This window comes from Strongylocentrotus purpuratus, unplaced genomic scaffold (genome assembly GCF_000002235.5).
Source record: "Strongylocentrotus purpuratus isolate Spur 01 unplaced genomic scaffold, Spur_5.0 spur5_contig_858, whole genome shotgun sequence".
Taxonomy (NCBI): domain Eukaryota; kingdom Metazoa; phylum Echinodermata; class Echinoidea; order Camarodonta; family Strongylocentrotidae; genus Strongylocentrotus; species Strongylocentrotus purpuratus.
The window spans coordinates 635,737-654,267 of record NW_022145566.1 but is presented as its reverse complement, the minus strand read 5'-3'; the positions used below and the strand labels follow the sequence as shown (position 1 = coordinate 654,267).

The 18,531-nt window shown below is 38.0% G+C and overlaps 1 protein-coding gene across 1 annotated transcript; it reads right to left on the bottom strand.

Annotated features, from left to right (window-relative positions):
- Positions 1 to 246: 246 nt before the first annotated feature.
- LOC579776 (NACHT domain- and WD repeat-containing protein 1) lies at positions 247 to 17,749 on the bottom strand. The gene is made up of 20 exons (XM_030997206.1): positions 17,725 to 17,749; positions 15,266 to 15,398; positions 14,595 to 14,797; positions 13,483 to 13,783; positions 12,734 to 12,851; positions 11,766 to 12,497; positions 11,115 to 11,341; positions 10,359 to 10,557; positions 9,727 to 9,930; positions 9,347 to 9,458; positions 8,637 to 8,789; positions 7,914 to 8,065; positions 7,045 to 7,271; positions 6,424 to 6,552; positions 4,777 to 5,009; positions 4,162 to 4,407; positions 3,590 to 3,776; positions 1,815 to 2,701; positions 1,346 to 1,414; positions 247 to 466 (listed from the first exon to the last, which is right to left on the bottom strand). Exons 2-20 carry the CDS (start codon positions 15,378 to 15,380, stop codon positions 269 to 271), a joined length of 4,692 nt encoding a protein of 1,563 aa, XP_030853066.1. The 5' UTR covers positions 15,381 to 15,398; positions 17,725 to 17,749; the 3' UTR covers positions 247 to 268.
- Between the last annotated feature and the right edge of the window lie 782 nt (positions 17,750 to 18,531).

The following is an 18,531-nucleotide window of genomic DNA, read 5'->3' as shown; positions in this document are numbered from 1 at the left end:
TTAAATACCGGTAATAGACAATAAAAGATAAGGAAATCATGGTAGAAGTCCCATTTTGATTAGTCAGTGTATCTGTTGCTGGTTCCAACAATGCTACAGCATGATGGACGATTCAGGATAAGTTTAGGCCAGTTCCTTGCAAAGAGCAGCTTTAATATCAGAACTCAAAATAAACTTTAACGATCAAGAAAGTTAAGAATGATGGTAACAAAATATTTGGAGGTTCATGACAAATTTAAGCCTTTATTTTCATTCAGAACTCAACTGCTTACAGTACGGCACATGTGATGGACTTCTGCCTCTTCAATGCTTGCTTTTTCCGATCCTTGATTTCCATGGCAACCACTTGACCGATCTGTGTGGTTCCAATCAGAGCGCCCTCTATAGCTGCAAGACAGGACATGTTGGAGTAGATGTAGATCTCAAGGAGCTGGTTCCCGTTGCTACGTCGCCACAGGAAGACTTTCTGTATTGAATGAAAAGAATGATAAAATGAGGTGAAGAGGTCAGATTTGGTATCATGAATCCATATGAAAAAAAATGTCAACTCTCAACTCCTATAATTCATTTAAATCTAGAATATTACAAGCTCTTAAATGGAGCACATGCACTGATGGGTAGGTTTGTGATTGGGAATTAAAGAATGGAATCACTGTGAATAAAAGGGGGAAAAAATGACATAAAAAAATTATGGGACAAATGATCCATCAGAGAAAATGTACTGATGCCAAGTTTTCCTCAAAATGTTGTCAATGTTTCCTTACAAATGACATCACAAATGCAAGCAAGGTCTCATTGTCCTCAGTCTCCAGTCAACATTGATTCTAAAACAATGCATAAGTCATTAAATTTACAATGCTTGGGATGCAAATGGCTTTGAGGGTGTTTCCTGATTTTATACAACAACTGGTTTAAGTTCAGGAACTTCAGTATTTGTCTTCCTCACCTCATAACCAAAGCTACATGCATCAGCAGAAGAGACCACACACCCAAGATCTCTGTTCCTGAGGCAACAATAGATTCCTACAAGTACTCATTTTACCCCCGGACTATTCGCATCTGGAATCAATTACCAGCAAACTGCAGTTGCTGCTTTCCATATGACCGCCTTCCCTCTCATCAGAAGGTTGGAACGTCCTGTAGGTTCCAGAATGCTGTAAACCATATAGCAGCATTAATTTTTTACTTGTAGGTCACTGTTTTACTGTATATAGAAATTGAACACCCCTTTGTTGTCTGCACCTTCACCTGCTGTCACAACACATCCCATCCCAGTATAGCTTGGAAAAGCTGCTTCAGGGATTACCTCATCAAGTATTCATATGAGACATTTAGATTTACCCACCTTGTCATTTGAAGTCGTTGCCAGATATTCATTGTCCTTGGTGAAGCAAAGGTGCTGGACAGACTTGGCCTAAAATTGGGGAAAGTGAGAGAACAAACATCACCAAATAAATTAAAATCAATTAAAAATGCATACTCACAAAGATGCTCAAGATGATTTGAAGATTTCAGAGTATCAGAATACTTGGAGTCATGCCACAGTAGATCTTTCAAATTTGTGATTCTATCCATGACAATCAACTAGACTTAGGTGGCATCTTCTCTTAAAAACATGAGTACTATAATATTTTGAGAAAAAAATGTACCAAGCCCACTTATATTTTCTTTCAATAGCTAAATGTTATAAAATCATTAGGACAAGGACAGTTTCTCTCTGTTAAAAAGAAAGAGTTACAATTGGTTAGTTCATGATTGGGTGAAAGTTAATTAAGAAAAAAATTGCATGTAAGAGATATTTTTGAGTTATATACCCTGATCTGCAAATCTACTCTGGTCATCTGAAGGTCCCAGACTAATGCATTGGCACCTTCCATTCCACAGGCCACATGGTGTTCATCAGGACTAACTCCTAGACAATTAATAGGACTCTGATTCCCTTCCAGCTTCACAAGATCACTGGACGAAGACAGTTTGACGTACACCAGCCCTGCATCACTCGCTACCACCAGAATGTCCATCAGGGTGAGGCAGAGATGGGAGATGTTGCCTTTGACATCAAGGTTGAACTGCCGCTGAGTCTTCTGAGATTGAATGTTTATAACGCAGACTGTGTTATTTGCATATGCAACTGCTATGTATCGTTCATCTTGGCGGACTGCTATGGCAGCAACTGCATTCTTGTCACCCGGAAGGACATTCAAGACCTTCTTCAGGCCCAGATCGGCAATGACGACACGTCCATCTGAGCATCCTACAATGGCAGTTCGGGCAGTGTCAGTTACTGTAAAGCATGTGATTCTGCTGCTTTCATCTTCCCCCGTCTTCACATGCACGCTTTTCTTGGCATCACTCTCCCAGATGCTGATCAAGGGTTTCTCTGGGAACTGCTGGTGGACAACATACCGGAGATCTTTGGTTATTGCTGCCATATCTTTCTTATCGACAAACTTGTGGTGGTGCTGTGACAAGTATTGAGGGGAGATGTCCCACAGTTTGATGTATGGGGTGCTGAAGGAGGCAGATGCAAGTTGATTCTTGTGCCGTCTGAGGAGGGAGATGTCACTCTGTTGACCATCCAAGACTCGAACCTCTGTCCCACTGATCAAGTCCCACACTATGATGATGTCATCATAACCTCCAGATACAAGAAGACTGCCATCAGTAGCTACCTCAATGCTCTCCACACACTCTTCATGACCTGAAACATGTACATGATAGGATAAAGGTATGAGAGATGTATATCTGGATAATCTGGCAAACCTGAATTTCGTAGAGTCCAGGATTTAAGAAGTTCAGATGCAACAGAGCAACCCACCCCCCCCCCCCCCAAACAAAAAAATACACACACACAATATTTAAATGTAAAGCACAATGTAAATACAAGTCAATTCATAGCTTGGATGAACATTCAAATGTGTCTCCTTTTAGGTGTGTGTAACTTTGGTTCAAACAGATGTATATCAAATCAGATATGATTATTTTTTGTCTGCTGACCGACCTTTAATGTCCTAAAAAGACTTCGAATCAGGGTCTGCTGATTCAATTTGTAGGCAAACACAGAGACCTGACCATACCACAGACATTACGAACATACTTGTCAGTATTTTGTTACTTGTATAATTCATTTGCTCTATTATATATTGTATTATTGTACGGTTTATATATTTCATTTCATTTGTGGATATTTGAGTGGAAAATAAATCAAATCACATCAAATCAAATCAAATCAAATCAAATCAAATCAAATCAAATCAAATCAAACAACTCCCTTGTTGGCTTGATGATCTCATTAGAGGCAAACTTTGGATACCTACAGAACTTCCAACCATGCATATACCTTGAAACAATATTATAACTAATATAACAAGTCCTGTTTCTTTTACAATAAATAGTAAGCAATAACATTTAAAAAGTTTGACTTTAGAAAAAGGATGAATTAAAGAGATATCCTATCTGATATAGAAATTTATTTTGCTTTGAAAGTACTCATAATCCATTTAGGTCCATACTGCATCAATTGTAATAATTTTGGCTTTAGACCATGAAGAATGAATGGATTTGTTTGAATATATAATGTTAAGTCTACCTTGTAACGTGCTCTGCAAGCACTTCTTTACATAGTCCCAGACATAGATGTTCTTGTTAGCTGCTACTATCAACAGGTTCAGGTCTTCTTTGATGCACACACAAGCTATTGACTTTTGTTCTGAAACATTTTCTGTCAATGCTACAGTCCCCTTGTTGTTCTTGTTCTCATCTGGCTGAATTAAGCACTACAAAGAAATGATCATAAATCCCAATGAACAGAAATATTTGAATAAAATAATTGGAAGCATAGAACACATTATCACATTGTCTGTACTTTAAACATGAAATTCAGGATACATATACATTTTTGACCTCTGTAGAATACAAACTGGACTTATTAAAATTTCATTATAACTTTCATGTTAGTGTACTTTTGTTAACACAGCTTTCTTTTAGTGAATTTCTGCCAGCATCTTTTTCTCTGGAAAACATCAACTACCCTTTCAATAACTATAATTTGGAAGCCGAAGCATTACAAAAGAATATCTAAGCAAACAGAATACTCATAACCAAAATATAGGGTGCAAGCAGGTTCATCTTGGGGATAAAAAGACCACAGGAGCAACTCACAAATGTGCCATCAGCGTATCCCATTCCTACACGTCCAGACTCTGTGTTGGTAATGCAGTTCACTTGACCTTCATGAGGGCAGAGGTCACAGAGCAGGTCAAAGGTCGTCATGCTATGAGTGAGGAAGTGACCATTCTGAGTTATGATGTGTAGGTACTGGTCATTTGAAGACAAACAAAGTCCCTTGATCTCACCACTGGTTACATTGATAGTGTGCTGCAAGGCACCAGACTGGATATGGTATATCTGGAAAATAATGGATAAAAGGAAAACAATAAACAATAAACAGCATACAAACTGGAGTGCTTAAAGCCTCCAAATTGCCTCCAAATCATTATAGATTATCTCCCCATGATAAGGAATTTTAGTACTGAGTTAGAAATTACCTTTCAAATTGATTTTTAGAAAAGGTTTTATACCTGTATAATGACAATGGTACAATATGCTTACACACATCTCCCTAAAGTGATGAATATTTTTACTAAGTCTCACATTCATCCTACTGCACTTTTCTTGAAATATCATGATAATAATATCAAGTGGGCAGACAGACAACTTTGAAATGCAGGAAGTAGCAAATGAATCATAGAATTTTTTATTTTTTTAAACGTTCACCTTCACTTCCTTTGCAGCACCAAACATTACGGTCTCAGAACTCTTGGGCACGAGGATGCAAGCCTGGTGATCCTCTCCTCTCTTGTCCAGATCCACAGTCTCATTGACGGTCACAATCCTTGAGGAAGGATCACCACTCTGCATGTTCCAGACCTGAATGACTCCAGACTCCTTGATGTATCCCACAAACCAGCGATTGTCATGTGAGAAGGTTACATGATTGACAGGCTTGCCTATTACATAAAAAAAAACATTTATGATAAAAATAAGCATTGGTTGCTGATCTCGCCTCTGTATGGATGGCCCGTTCTGGGAGCATTCCAGAATGGTACCGATACCGACGCCATTCCGGAAGTAGCGAGGCTTTAAGTACCACATTCTAGCTTGCGGCCGGAATGGGGATTAACAGAACAATGGATTCTGGCAGCATTCCGAATGCCAGTTGAATAAATCTCTGGCGCAAAAGCAGCAAATAGAATCTGTTTTGGTGTGTATGTCATTCCTAGCACCACATGCATACTCAAAATCTTGATGAATTGATGCATATTTATTGGCGACATAATGTCTTTCTAATCAAAGACAAACATTAATTTCTCCCTTAATAAATAATAATGATGGTTGTAATGAAAACTCACAATATCCTATCCAAACGGATGCTCAAGTAGCATACAAAACTACTTCTATAACCCTGGATTTAGCTAAGCTGTCCTACACTGAAAGCATTCAATCATTAAATCATTCAGGCCGGTACCTGTTTACAACACATGAGATAGTGACAGAATGTAGATTTAAAGGTACTATGTCCCATTTGCTGGTCAAAAAAATGAAAAGGTTAAATTCCTACGGCATTTGAAAGACAATATTTATTTAGAACTTCCCTCAAAACAAAAGGGTTTGAAAATGGCTTTTTGTGGGAAAATAACAACCCATTAGTTGTTGAATCGACATAAGTGATTGTAATCACCTAAAGTTGGCTGAAAAAGGGACATACTATCTTAAAAGGTAATACAAAGTTTTGGGAAATTTTGAAAATTGGGTGGATAGTGAATCTTTACAATTTTGATATATTTGGATGCCCCTGTGGATGTATTATAAGCACTAAAGATATTAATCCCTAACACACTTCTGTTTTCGAGAAAAATTGGATATAAAAATTTACTGGTGCTCCCGGTAAATTTTGATAAATTTCAAATAGTGCCTACGGCCGTACAATGGTTAGCTGCGACCATGAAAATCTCAGAATATGTAGTTGTGATATATAATTTCCAAACGGGAATAGCTAATCAGTCGATTTTAGTTAAGATACATTGTTTCATAGCTAAATTGATATCTTGACCTTGAGAGGGAGCTATACAACATAAAGAGTTTATTATTTATAATTTCATAACTTTAGACTCGACTTCAACCGGGACAACGATCAATGAATATTGTAGGAACGCATATGCTTCCAATATGTTAATTTGAACCAAATTCATGACCCCATACCAAAACTTTGTAATACCTTTAAGTCACAAAAAAATGTCCAATGATCACAAACATCCTACAAATGTTTGCCTTTGACAATACATAGCACATCACTAAATTATCAAAAAGAATCAATGCTTTCTAAGCAACTGAGGTGCATCTATAAAAGAAGTGAATACCAACCATCTTGAGGATCTCTCATAAAGAAGAGTAACTCATCCAAGCCTAGTTCCCAGATGTAAACAGCACCCTCTGTGTCTGATGTTGCCAGGTAGCTGCCATCATTGCTTATTGACAGATCACAGATGTTACCTAGGAAAAAAGAAGAAGAAAACAAAAAGCAATTAATTCTACTGTATAAAAATAAAGTGAAAGGTTTGAAAGACTGGAAAAGTATTGCATCAGAATAGGATATCAAAATTCATACAGATCTTTTTTTTACAATGGTTGCATAACTTGTATATTCCAAGATTCAATATAATTGTATATGATGAAGGAATGGCTATTTTTCAATTTTTAACAAAAATATGACATTTCATCTATGGTCCAGCTCATATTGGAAAGTAGAATAGCTTGCATGTGTGTTTCATGTACCGGTATGTGTCAAATCTAAGGAACAGTGAAACCTGTACATTAGGAACACTCATGTGAGACAATAAACACGGTCCTTAAAAGCAGGTCATTATGTAAATGCAATTTTCTTTTAGGTATCAAAGACAGAACAAAAAGTGTTTTTTACTGACAGGGGGTCTGCCTATACTGGTGGTTGCTAAAGCAGGCATAAGAAAAGAAACAATTTCCTACCCAGGTGTCCGATGAGAGTAGTACGCATTGGCCCTCCAGGGGTTGGAAAGAAGCTCATCTGAGGGATGAGAAGTAACCGATTGGTATCCTGACACCACGTCTTGCATCCCGCTATCACTCGACCAATCACATCGGGATACTGCTCCTCAAAGTAGCTCAATCGTCCCAGAAGCTCAATGGCTACAGGTTGGGTGTTGTTCTTGAACTCTAAGGTGGGCTTGGCCAGTCTAGAGGAAATTTAAAGCACAATTATTATAAGTTCATATAATTGATTTCTCATCCATAATTTCAATATTGAATACATGCTTTTAAATGCTGCATATGTACCTTACACTTCAAACAGCTTTTTAAATGTTTTGATGAATAGTTAATGAGACTAGGTGCTGTGAGAACCAAGGCTCTGTCATACCTCCAGCATTACCATTATTTGAGTGGGAAAAATTGCATTGAAGAGAGTTTGATTTAGAGTGACCAAAACAGAGATCACTTCACTCCACTGAAGAAAGATCCTATAATTGAGCTTTACATATTATATCAAAGGGAACCAATTACTCTAAATGTAATTAAAGGCTGGTCTGACACATGGTCTAGTGACGTTTGCTCCAGGCTATACGTCGTCAAACATTAAGGGTTCGGTTAAAGGTTAGTGTAAGGGTTAGGGTTATAGGTATAGTGTTCGGTCCAGGGCTGTTGTTGAGAATTTGGTTAGTATTAAAACAATTGTAGTAAAATGTAAAAATAAGTTTCATATACCCAATGTACATGTAACACAAATAAATTTGTCAACTCATTGACTTCAAACATGCATAATGTAAGTCTTTAACAATGTACTACATGTTTATAGGGCTTGATATCAAGTGCCATCTCACCTTAGTGTGTCTTGTAGGAGTCCAAGCTGAGTACACATCTCAGGTCCGAGGATGTCAGGGTAGGTGAGGGCCCACGACAACTCCTCAATCAGATACTGAGTTGAGTTGGCTAGCATGGATGTCAGGATGAACTCGTAGTTACCAAATGTGTTCTGGAATTGGACAAAGAAACAAGCAACATCTTTAATAGCTAACCATTCAACAATGTGAGGAAATATAGAAGAGTCACTAGCATTGCCTGTTTAAATACTTTTAAACAAAATCCCAATCATAGCTATTTTTTGCATCGATTTAGAGAAGTCTTATAAGGCCTAAAAACAAGATGTTGTATCGCCCTTTGCGACCGACCCCGTATTTAAAAAAAACAAACGTTTTTTTAGAAGAAAAAATGTATTTAAGCATTCAAAACTTAGAAATATCAGACCAACCCATTTTGGGGCACCTAAAGGGTAATACAACATCTTTTTTTTTTAGGCCTAAGCTGATTTTTGTGTTTTACACACATTAATACTTCTTTACAAACACCCAACCAATTCAATTAACTTGAACAGGGGTAGATGAACACATTTACCATAATGAAATTGGTGATAAAGCAAATGATATGCATTTCAACTTGGAAACTGAACAAATCTGTCACTCCATCCCATGTGCACCATCAATCTCATACTCTCCCACTTAATGTGGAACTTGAAGCCCTGAAGCATGTATGAATTTCCTGGGTACCTCAATAAATCTTGGGATGTCTTCTGCAAAGAGGAGACTGTACGGGAGCTCACTGATCTTCCTCTGATTGAACTCCTTGTCGAATCTGAGAGGCTGAGAGGCCACTTTACGATACGCCTGCAGGGTCTCCTTCCTCTGCGTCAACACCAGGGTCTACAGCAAAGAAAACAAGATATGACATAGATCGTCAAGATTGATGCATGGAGTAATCTATGTTATTTATTAGATTAACATGAACTTAAATTTCTACTGCATTTTCATTGTATTTAATTACAGAGCTTACAATCAGCCAATGGCTCATATTAACGGAATGGGTATGTAACTCAATAAATAAAAGTTACCTTCCATATACTTCTAAAGCTCTATACTTTTTTGTTCAAAATAATTATCATTTCATAAAACAGCAGTTTTCCTCCAAAATGTGGAGGTGTCATGGTCTAGTGGATACGTCATCGGACTGTAGATAACTTTGTTTCGAGTTCGAGTCCCATGGCGGCACTTATGTCCTTTGGCTCCGTAGCACTATACAAGAACCCACTATTATTATTATTATTTCAAAATTAATATAGGGATAAACAAATAGGGTTTCTTTTTTGTGGTAACCTAACAACACAAGTATGTTATATAACCATTAAAAGAAACAAAAGCAAAGGAAAATATATAGAAACCATCCTTACTACTATTAGAGTATTAATGGCTCATCTGCTTACCTTTGGTTTATCACTCCACCGAGCCTCAAAGAAATCAGCCAAAACCTGGTAGTGTTGTCGTGCTATCTTGGGATCATTCATGTATCTGGCAAGGGCTGCTTCTTTGAATTGTCTGGCATGGAGAGAAAAAAAAAGAGTAAAGATGAAATTATTTTCATAATCTCATTCAAATATAACACAATGTCAGCACCTCTATTTATCCTTATTCTCAGTCTTCTGATGTTGTTACACAAATCATGGCTATTGGTGTTCATTATGGAAGATTTTGAAGGAATTTCTTCCTACCAGGTACCCATTTACCTCACCTGGGTGGAGTATGGCAAATTTTCATAACACTGAAAATACATTATGCAGCATCGTAGAAGAGGAATTAGACTTACCTGTGATAGAGGACCATAACAACCCTTCCATCAGCCTGTCTTTCAACAAGGTATTCCTCAAGCTCGTATTTAAGACGTGTCCAGAGCAGCGATGGGATGCGTACTGTGGTAGGATCTACGGGAGACCAGTACTGGTATATCTCATCCAACACTTCATCGTCGATAGAGAGAATGTCTTCAAGCTCAGCGTGGGATAATCCACTCCTAAACAATGTTAAAAGAATGCAAGAAAAGGTATAAAATAGTGGATGTTATTTGTCAGATGTATAGAAAAAAGAAGAAAAAGGTCTTCTTAGCAGACTCATGCAGCTACAATATTTTAGAAAGGATATCATCATCTTTGAGCATGATGTAAAGATAATAAGAGTGATGTGTGTTGACAAACTTTTACATACAACATTATCTATGATTCTGCATAATGTTCTTTCAGTGTTACGAAAATCTGATGACTACCATATTACGTGCTATCTAATAATTTCAATGTTATTATGGACAAAGATCATATATACATTATGTTTCTATTTATGTGAATTATAAATTACAAATCTTGCATCAAACTACAGGATTGTGGTAAATATGCTGAAATGTAAAAAAAAAAAATTAATTAAAACAGAATCTTTCTATACACTTACCTTGCAGCAGTTATGTAGCCAAGAGCATGGGATACCAGCTTATATCCAAACTGCCTCTCCAGCCTCTCAAAGAGCTTCCAGATAGCAGCCCTGACAGTGACAGCCAAGTCCTCCTCCCTGACCTCGGTATAAGACTTCCAGCGACGTGCTTCCTCAAACAGGAGCTTCAGGAACAGGGGCTGAGGGCACTTCAGGAAAGCTGGATAGGGAAGGACAAAGATGCTTTGAGAATAAGTAGATTCTAAATTGTAAGTATCGAGTGTCAGAACAGTGTTAACTCGTATCATTCTAAGAAAGCTAGCACCCTTCTGATTGTCAGTTGACAGTATTACAAAGGTTTCGTGGTCGAGTGGATATGTCTCCGGACTGTAGATCACAAGGTCCGCGGTTCGAGTCCTACCGCAGAACTAATGTCCTTTGGCAAGACACTAATCTACATTTGCCACACTCGACCCAGGTGATGTAAATGGGTACCTGGCAGGAATTAATTGCTCGAAATGCTGAAGTGCCATAATGGCAGCTATGCTAAAGCCAGGTAATAATTGCGGAGTACCATGAATGTCAAGTCTGACAGATAAGAGCGCTATGCAAGAACCCATTATTATTATTATTCAAATCCTTATAAATATAGAAGATCTGAAAATCAATCTCTTTACAAACATGTTATGATCTGGAAGAATAAAGAGAGCAAAGACACTTGCTTCAAAGCACGAAGGCTAGTACATCATTCATCACATCAAGGAAACAGAAATTCACCTTTCTTGAGGATATTCTTCTGTTCCTCTGTCACAGCTCGTCCAGTGCTGTGCATCCATGTATGCATGATCTCGTCACCGGTCCCTTCTGAGAGAGCTTCCACAGACAGGAAACATTCTTCATTGCCAAGCAGCTGCCTCAGCTTGGGCAGAATGCCATACATGTCAGGGAGAGTGGACACAACTACACTGACTTTTGGAGGTAGGTTTCTCGGTAGCCACAGACATCTGAATCAAGAAAAACCAGGAAATTATTAAAATAATTGCCAAAGTAGTGTCAAGGAGAGAAAAGATTTGGTCTATGTAACCAATAAATTTAAATGAAATTTCTCTTTAGGCAGATCTTTTGAATTAATGTGGCAGAGGGCTTGGGTCTTATAGTGGTTGCAAAATGCTTGATTGACATTGAAATCTGAGGAGTTTGTATTTCTTTAACCTCTGAATGTATAACAAAACTTATAGAACATCTTGTCAGGTATAGGCAAATAATGTTGTGCTTTGTCAATTAATATCTTTGTCTATACCTGCATACATCTGAGTAATGATGAATGGCCTTTGAACTCTGCTAAGGTGATGCTCAACTCAATATATTCATTGATTGTTTGTGGCAAAGGCATTAGAATATCAAAAGACTAGACAGGGAAACGTTTACCTATGAGCACTATGAGCACTCTCAAGCTGATCCAGAGAATCGAGCATGATGATCAGATGTCGATCAGAGGTAGATGATACTTTTTCCAGGAGAGAATGAAAGTAGGGAAACAGTTCCTTTGGCCTCCTCTCAATAAGCTCGCTGTTGTCATGGATTTGAAAAGCAGCACAGATCTGCTGCGCTATGGAGAGGATCACGTTGATGATGGTCGAGCTTTGAGACGTGGTACCAAGGAACCTGGATACCACCACACAAGGACGTCCAAGGTGCTTCTGAGCATTCTCCTGTACCATGGCCATGATGGACGTCTTCCCGCTTCCGGATGGACCGTGGATCGCGATAGGCTTCCTGAACTCCTCATCTTTGATTTTCGCAAAGATGGCGTGAATGATGTCCTCGCAACCGTGAAAGTTGATGCACTTAGAATGGCAGAACTCAGCGTGATGACAGACTTCCAGGAAGAGATCGTCTTTACTGAGCGCATAGTGGGTGTACTTGGTCTCAGCACGCTTGATGAGATTGATGGTACTGTTAGTTACAGCGTTTGAGAATTGATCGAGGTAGGTTCGGTGCTCTGAACGGGAGGGGTCAATCCCCTTGGAAGACCATTTCACATTGAACTGGTGAATGTTCTGCTCTTTCAAGCATTTTGTTGCATATTTCTCTTTGAGATCTTCAAGAAGGGCCTTTCCATCCTCCTGTACCTTGTTGTTGCTATCCAGATCACAGAATCTTTGAAAAGAAAGTGAAAAACATCCACCCATTAGAATTGGAATATTACATCAATTGCCTTGTCAAGGTAAATAGAGGGAAGTATTATGCTCGACTTCATATAGCACTGCCATATTCATAAGATGCATATCTCAAGCTCTTTCTTAAATGCTTGAATCGTTGTACAAAAAAGACTCCTTCCTTATCAGAGTATGATACATAAACACAAAAGTTAGAAACCCTAGTCTACTACTTACTTGCTGGCATTGGCTTGTCTAAGATTCTGTTCTAGATCTGTGATTGTTCTTAAGACCCCTACACAGTGGTCATCTGGATTCTTGGAATCTAGTGCCTCTCTCACTTCTTGTTCAGTCACTGAAAATGGAGAGATGAGCATTCTGTTATCATTGTTCTACTTTTAACATTTTGTTCATATAGGACACTATTAGACAAATGCCATTATGAAAAGGCGCTGTATGAATCCAATTATCCTTATTGTTGTTGTTGTTGTTATTACTATTATCATTATTATTATTATCAAAATCATTATTTTATTCTTTTAATCAATATCATTACTCTTCTTCTCTTTTTTCTCCTTCTTCTTATATCTGGGCAGGTCCAAGCTATTTGGATTGTGACGTACGAGACATTTAGAGACTTTAAACAAGAAATAACAACAGATGAAATTATTTATATGGCTATCTTTTGGTATGAGTCTGTGGCTATTATGGGCTTGTTCATTTTTGGAAAGTTTTAGTTCTGACCAATTTTTTAATTAATTTTTAATGTAATTAATGTGCTGCGTGACGTACGGGACCACAGCGTCCAAGAGTGAACAAAAATGTGTGAGAAAGAGTCTTTGTACTTATTTTATTATAATTAATGGTGAGATATCATTAGTAATATATAGTTGCCTCAATTTTTTTTGGAAAGCAAAATTAGGTCAGAAAGCAATTACCGTATGTCACTTTGAACATAATAACAAAAATTCATTTTGATACCTTACCTGACATAAAAAATGTGTGTTTTTCAGCAGGAGTAATGAGTCCAGCGTTCTCAGCACTAGATGCCGCTTTCCTGAGTATATCTATGAGCTGCTCAGAGATAGCTGACCATTGTTTCCTTACATTCTCCATGATCGGTTGTAGAACGTAGACAGGAGGTACTGTGTTATCATCCCTTAGGTACCATGATGACAGAAGCTTGATGTCATCTGCGTCAGTGACGTGTTCATGGAGAATGCCATACATGCTAGCAGGGATAGTGGCTGGGATGGGACGATAGCCATATCGCTGACCCAGAATGAACTACAATTACAAAGGACAGATGAAAACAATGGAAATTATCAATGACATTCAATTCAATTACATACAAGATTTAATTACAATCAGATCCCACACCTAATCATTTAACAAGTACCTATGACTATCATATTAAAATGTTATCCTTTACTTACCTGCATATTTCAAAACAGTTATAGAAATAAAGATAGATTCTAGGACAACCATCCTTTGATAGATGACCTCACACTAATCCTAAACAATACACCATGCAACTCCCACACAACCAAAGGAGTCAGTATTACACAACTATCACTATGAACATGACAGACAAAGAAAGTGGACAAAATATACAGTTCCTCAGGTAGACAAAACATCCCTTCACTGCTATTATGTAAAAAGGTGAATGTGCATGTGACACCTGTTCTACACATTTTTACATAATAGCAGTGAAGGATCGATGTTCCTTTGTCTACCTGAGGAACTGTATATTTTGTCCACTTTTTTATCAGAGACGTTCATAGTGCATTAAACATCTACATAAAGTACATTTCTATGACAACAACCCATAATGGACCCCCCCCTTGCTTGAATAACTGCTCTTTAGTAGGGTAGAGTTTCAATATGAGATTAACCGTTCTACAACAGTTGTAGCCTGTACCTGTAGGTTAGTTATCGGGGGGGGGGGGGGGGGGGGGGGTAATTGTACTATATCCTAGGTACATGAGGTTGTCCATGGGGGAGGGGGGGTGGTGGTGGGGGTGGCGGTAGTAAGGGAGGTAGTTTTTTTCTGGCATAACAGAATATGAGATACATGATATGGAGAGAAAATTCTTACCAGAAAGTTTGGCCCCATAGACACATTCTGGCACTTCTGTATCTCCCTCAGACAGATCTGGGTGGTTGTATGGTCAGTCGAGGCTTCGTCCCGTACACCCCACCGCATATCAACCAGCTGGAAGTCAAGATCATGATTCTTACACCACCACCACACGGTGGGGTACACCTCATTAAGCAGCACATTCCTTTCCGCTTCAGCATCTGAGTATTAAGGAATGTAGAAAAGGCATTTAGTCTTTAAGTAAAGATGACCAATGGGTGCATATATTCGTAACATAGAAGCTGTAGCTGTCCAGGAATATTTCTATAACTTGCCAGTGATACAAAAACCCAGAAATTGTCCTTTCTCCTCAACACTTCTACCAGTATTCTGTACATTCACACTATAAAGTAAGCTACTACATATTTGCTTGATTTGCATGCAATGAAAAAAAAGTAATGGGAATAAACCTATAAGAGGGGTTTGTGCCTTTGCGGGCAAAAAACCCTCTGAAATCCAGAATGACCCCCAATATCTGTACAAAGTTGCAACATCACTAAATTAAAGAAGATTGTCCTGCTGCCTTCATATGAATTTGGTTTTGATCAAAGCAGGTGGATGAGAGAAACTGGTCAGTGAAAGGCTTGAGGGAGTATGATAAACAACAAATTATGATTATATCTTCTTACCAACAAATGTTGAGCTGACAAATAACCTGACCACCTTAGGAGGGAGTTCAGGTACTGACGTGGAGCCAGAGTAAATGGACTGCTTTATCTTTAACTCTTCTTCCTCATCGGCCATGTTTGGCTTGATCACCACCTGATAAAAAACAGGACATGTTTTTTTTTTAAATATATAATTTGGCATTTATAAGTTATAACGTTGTAATTTTATATTCACACAACTGTCATAAATTATCTTTTACTTTTATATATCCATATTGCATAATCACCGACACACCCATATATATACAGTAAAACAATATGAAAAATATATGACCAAAGTGATGACAGACAGCGAATGTTGCAATGGCTCATATTCAGCTTGATAATGATCTTGTGAAAACTCAAATGAAATTTAAAAAAACTATGATAGGATATAAAAGAAGTGCAACTGCTGAAGCCCAAATAAGAAGTGATTTTAATATTTGAGATGATATAAAAGTTAACACACAACACAAATCTCTATTTGTTGCTCTAGTGAGTTACAGCCGGGTGAGTTACAATCTTCACAAGATCGTAAATACATAGTATAAGAAACACTTACGAGACAGGTATATCATAAACTGAAGAGCAAGATTGTTTATATTGCACAGATGTGTAGCTATACACAGGCTATACACACAATGCACAATGTATGCTAAAGAACAGGAAGTATGAGGCAGAGCCGGTTTGTATAGTCTAGAGCTATTGCCAATCCTACACACTTCACAACCAGGAAACACTACATGAACATAACATAATGATTGAATAGGAAAAATGCAATTTGAAATAGCTTCCACAAAGAGTCAACAAAATAAAGGTAACATAATGCTTACCTTCAAGACAATTCAGTCCAATAAATTATTGGCTCCACTGTACACCAATAGGTAGACTAATAGTGCACAAACATAATTGACAGCTCAGGATATTGCACAACTTCCTTTAAAACACTTGACAATAATGTAGCCAATAAACAAAAACAGGACATTCTAAATTATACACCAGAAAAGGAATTAGAGGTCATTTCCCAGTCAAGTATCCCAATGATTAAGTTGAAGAAGTAAAAATATCAGACTAATTGGCAAAATTCTTGGAAAAACTTTGCAAATATATTACTTTGAAACTTTAGTTAGTACCAGTTGAAGTTGTACATGTATCGTGCACCAAGCTTTAGTTGGATAGACTTTTAAAATTGATAACAAAACCTTTACTTTTCAATGAGGAAAAATCATATTTGAGAAGAAAGAAATTATACTTGGTGAAAAATATATAACAGGGGAACAACTGTAACTAATTCATTTAAAAATACTAAAAAAATAGCAGTTGACAAATCTATTTCATTTACGAGAAACCCCAGAAGAGCACCAACAAATTTATGCACTTTGCGTTCTGGCAATTGTAATAGCAAGTAAATGAAATGCTTATAATCGATCACCACACATGCCTAATAAGGCAGAAGGAAGCATCCATAAATTTGAATACATTTACTTGATAAACAACTTCACATACATGTAGTATGTCACATTACTATTAGGCCTAAAAAGAAAAGATGTTGTCTGGCCCTTTAGGTGCCAAAACATGGGTCGGTCGGTCGGAAATCTTTTTTTTTTATTCCTCCCTCTTTGGGCTGATATTTCTCATTTTTTTGCTTCAATTTTCTCTAAAAAACAGTAAAAAAAAATAAAACTTTTTTAAAAAGCCGACCAAAGCTAGATTTCAAGATTTTGGGGTCGGTCGCAAATTAGGGCAATAGACCTACAACTTTTTTTTTTTAATCAAGTAAATGGCGATGCAAATGTCGTGCTGAGAAACTGTACATTATTCTTGCTTTATACTCTCTTGACACTTAAACTTTGGTCGGGAATCTTGTAGATTAATAGGCAAGAATATAATAAATCTCTCAGAATTATTAGTACAGTTACTTCTTCATTTCTTGGGGAGCGGTTTCCTTTAAATATCAATATGCACAAACTTTGTCTTTGCCTTTGTAAGTTTGCAACGTTATTGATCTAATTTCTGCCATAAAACCAAATGCCTGGGTCTAGACTCCCTAAAGTAGAGCAATTGTGAGCAAGCTGGCCAACTCTTTGTCGTCGAGTCAAACCAAGAAGTTACTGGTAACTTCTTGGTCAAACTTGAGTTGAGTGGGCTGCGCTGACAGCTGACATGACAGGCGAGTCAATGCGCAGTCGATGGGGGTCGATGGAAGCTTCAAGCGAGGCGTTCCACCATATATCCCGACCCCCGGAAGCTTGGGCGAAACAAACACCGAAAAAGGGGTATCGCCACCGGTACAGCGGGGCGTCCTAGCAACGCCAACGAACCACGACTCGTTACTCGTTAGAACACAGAACACGCATTGATTGCGACGTATTATCACAAAACTTTCATTATTTCAACTAGTCTACAAACATAAAGTGAAATCAAGCTATATTAATAATCACCTTTTCAAAGTTACATGATAACTCACATATCCCTGGATCACTCGAGCAGCAAGCAGTAGGTACGGTACACACTCAGTGTCCTCTCTTATCTCGGAATTCAAGTTCTCGTGTCTCGACTGATCATGTGTCGAATTATAGGGTCTGGAGTTAAAACTAACTTAGGGAGGGGGTAGGGGTACCGTAACGTACCGGTAATACGGTGGGGTTGGGGTGGATGAGGTGCAGGGAGATGAGGGAGATGTGACTTCTGGGAGGTGGGCCGTGGGGGCTTAGCTCAGGAGGTGCGTCTGGGTATATACGGCCTTACGGTGGGGTTGCATGGGTTGGGGAGGTGGGGAGGTGGGGGCTTAGCCCATGATTTTCCATGTAAAATAAAAAGATTATATATTTATAAAGCTGTGAATAGAAAAACAGAGAAGGCCAGAAAGATTGAATAGATTAAGAGTACGTATAGTGTTGTTGCAAATTTTGCAATATCCACTGAGTGCGAATTGATTTATCACATTCTACTAATTCAGAATAGGGGAGGGGTGGGAAATCAAAGTGGGCCGACAATGAAATTCTTCATATGTAGCAAACACTGTACCATATGTGCCTGTACTAAGAATCAGTGTTACAGTGTATTTTTGTTGTTGAAATTTAGGTTAAAATTTCGACCAAAATTCTACTACTTTAACATATATATCCAGCACTCGGTTTTGGCTAATCATCAGCTAGTAGGAATGATGATTTTAGCATTAAAAAAAGAAAGATTTTACCTCTTCTGGCCACGATTGGCCCATGCACACCTAATTAGCACTAAAAATA